The sequence below is a fragment of the Nannospalax galili genome, unplaced genomic scaffold (genome assembly GCF_000622305.1).
Source record: "Nannospalax galili isolate Female #2095 unplaced genomic scaffold, S.galili_v1.0 scaffold29827, whole genome shotgun sequence".
In the NCBI taxonomy this organism is placed as follows: domain Eukaryota; kingdom Metazoa; phylum Chordata; class Mammalia; order Rodentia; family Spalacidae; genus Nannospalax; species Nannospalax galili.
The window spans coordinates 7805-10382 of NW_008356044.1; the positions used below are offsets into that span (position 1 = coordinate 7805).

General features: G+C 52.8%; 1 protein-coding gene across 1 annotated transcript; it reads left to right on the forward strand.

Annotated features, from left to right (window-relative positions):
* Positions 1-542: 542 nt before the first annotated feature.
* Positions 543-2574, forward strand: LOC103750890 (uncharacterized protein C20orf96-like; the record flags this gene model as incomplete). Its single annotated transcript, XM_008854164.1, has 4 exons — positions 543-609; positions 943-1149; positions 2265-2422; positions 2500-2574. Coding segments are annotated over exons 1-4 (507 nt in total), but the record flags the coding sequence as incomplete, so codon positions are not given.
* Positions 2575-2578: the final 4 nt, after the last annotated feature.

A 2578-nucleotide genomic window follows, 5' to 3' on the forward strand; every position in this document is an offset into this window, starting at 1 on the left:
CGAGGACAGAAGAAGCTGTTGGGTCCCCTGGAACTGGAGTTATGGACAGTTGTTAGCTGCCGTGTGGGTGCTGGGTTTCAAACCCAGGTCTTCTGCAAGAACAGTCAGTGTTCTTAACAGCTGAGCCATCTCTCCAGCCCCAGGACATTTTTCTAACGTTCTTGTTTGCCTGTTTATATGTGTGTATGTACGTGGTTTGTGTGTGAATTCATGTGGAGGCCAGGGGTCAGCCTTGGGCGTTTGTTCCTCAGGAACGGTTCATCTTCTTTGTTGAGACTGGGTCTCTCCCTGAGACCTGAGGCTCTCAGAGTAGGCTAGGCTGGCTGGCCAGCAAGCCCCAGGAATCTGCCTATCTGTGCCTTCCCAGCACTAGGCCGACAAGCAGCCACCTTTACACCTGACTTTTTACTAAGGGAGTCCAAGACTAAATTCAGGCCCTCAGGCTTCCACAGCAAGTACTTTCCTGGCTGAGTCTCTTCCCCAGTCCCTGTACATTTTTAGATCATCCTGGGAGAGCCCATAGGCTCTTGGGAACAGCCATCATGAAATACTTTGTCCACATTGAGTTTTTCCTCCAGTGGGGCCACAGGAAGTTGAAGTTAGCAGTAGGTATGCATGATGCTGGAAGGGTGCCTGAGGGGACCTCTGACACACACATGGGAGTGTCAAGATGGCTTTGGGATGAAGGCTACAGAGGTTTTAACTAGTAGACATGGGATAGGTGAGTGTTGCAGGCAGAGTAAACAAATGCTCCAGACGTGGGGTGAGAGAGAGAGAGAGAGCCAGAGGGGCTCAAGGGGCCATAGTTGTTGAGTGTGACTGAACAGCAAGGTGTGAGGAAGGGATCACAGAAAGAGGAGTTGGGCACTGGTCAGATCAGCCAAAGTGAGGCGTTTGTTGAGGGGTCAGCTGGGAAGTGACTGCTCTGCAGCCTCTGGCCAGGTCGCCGGGCCCGGGAATGGGGATGGGATGTGCTTGGTGGCCACAACCTGCTGGGAGCCTGGGAGCTAGCAGAGGCTGGGGGTGAGCTGGCCCCACTCCTCCCACAGAATGTCATCAACAACCTGGAGTACTCGAACAAGAAGAGGGTGCAGCAGTTGAGTTCTGAGCTTCAAGAGTGGGAAGAAATGGAGGAAAGCAAGATGAACAGTAAGAAGCTAGGGCGCACCTCTGGGCGCTCATCCCTGACCTGGGGAGGGCAGCTCACCTTGGACCTGCCTTCACAAACCGCCGGGCCTGGCCCTCCTGAGGGGACGGTGGCGTTGCTGAGGTGCAGAACTAACAGCTCACTTGCAGAGCACTTGTGCTTTCCAGGCATGTGTCTGCGTACTAATGGCTTCACCCTCTCTGTAATCTCCTGGGGGCAGGGACTTTGCTCTCATTTTACAGATGAAGAAGCTGAACAGCTAAGAGCCAGAACTATAGCACTTGGGAGGCAGAGGCAGGCGGATCTCTGTGAATTTGAGGCCAGCCTGGACTACGTAGCGAGTTCAGGCCAGCTGGGGCTACAGGGAGACCCTGTCTCAAAAAGACCAAAAAAAAAAAAAATTCCGAATTTATGCATTTCCTGGCTATTCTATCAAGTCAGTGGCTGGAACCTAGGTCTCCTTTCTGGCATTCATTACTCTGGATTTGAGCAGGCTAAATGCTGAGGTTGTGTGTAAGGGGGCAGGTCGTACTAAGCAGTCTACCAGTGGGGATCCCTGCCACAGAGAAAGGCAGGATGGATGTCATTTATTTACTTTATTTATTTATTTTTGAGACAGTCTCACTCTGTAGCTCAGGATAACCTAGAACTCACTTTGTAGCCCAGGCTTGCCTTAAACTCTGAGCAGTTCTCCTGTCTCAGCCTTCTGGGTGCTGGGATTACAGATGTGAGCCACTAAGTCTGCTAGACATTGTCTTAATCCTTTTAAGGATCATGTCTTGGGAGCCACGCCCTGTCTTCTTGGTCTCACTTCCTCAGGAGCGTGTGTCTGAGGAGGCAGAGGCCCAGGTAGGGACAGTCCTGGTGAGGGCCACAAAGCAGGCGAGCTGGACTGGTCTAGGGGTTGTACACTATTTAATTTCTCTTTCCTGTGGGCCGCGTCTCTTTAAGGTCCTCACTTTTCACTACCTCCCACCATCTGTGAGTTCACCTTAGCTCAGAACCCAGGGCATTGGCCAAAGGCAGCTAGGTTTCTGGGGCCTCCTGGGAGGACCCTTTGGAGGGAGATCCAGCCATCTGCCCTTCTCTGTCCCTCCCCTCCCTTCCCCTCCCCTAGACCTGAATTGGCAGGTGGAGCAGCTGAATGCTGAGATCCAGAAGATCCAAGAGGAGGTGAACTTCCTGAGCACCTATATGGATCATGAGTATCCTGTCAGGTCAGTCCAGATTGCCAATCACATGAGCCAGGTGCAGCAGGCGAAGGACTGCCAGCAGGTAAGGTGGCCCCTGGTCCTGCTGCCCTGAACTGTGTGGGAGGTGGGAGTGGTAGTTGAGCCCCTTCTGGCCCCCAGGATGAGCTGGATAGCCTTAACAAGATGTGCCAAGTGGTCCTGGAGTCTTTGTCCAACACAGTTCAGGAGAAGAAGAAAA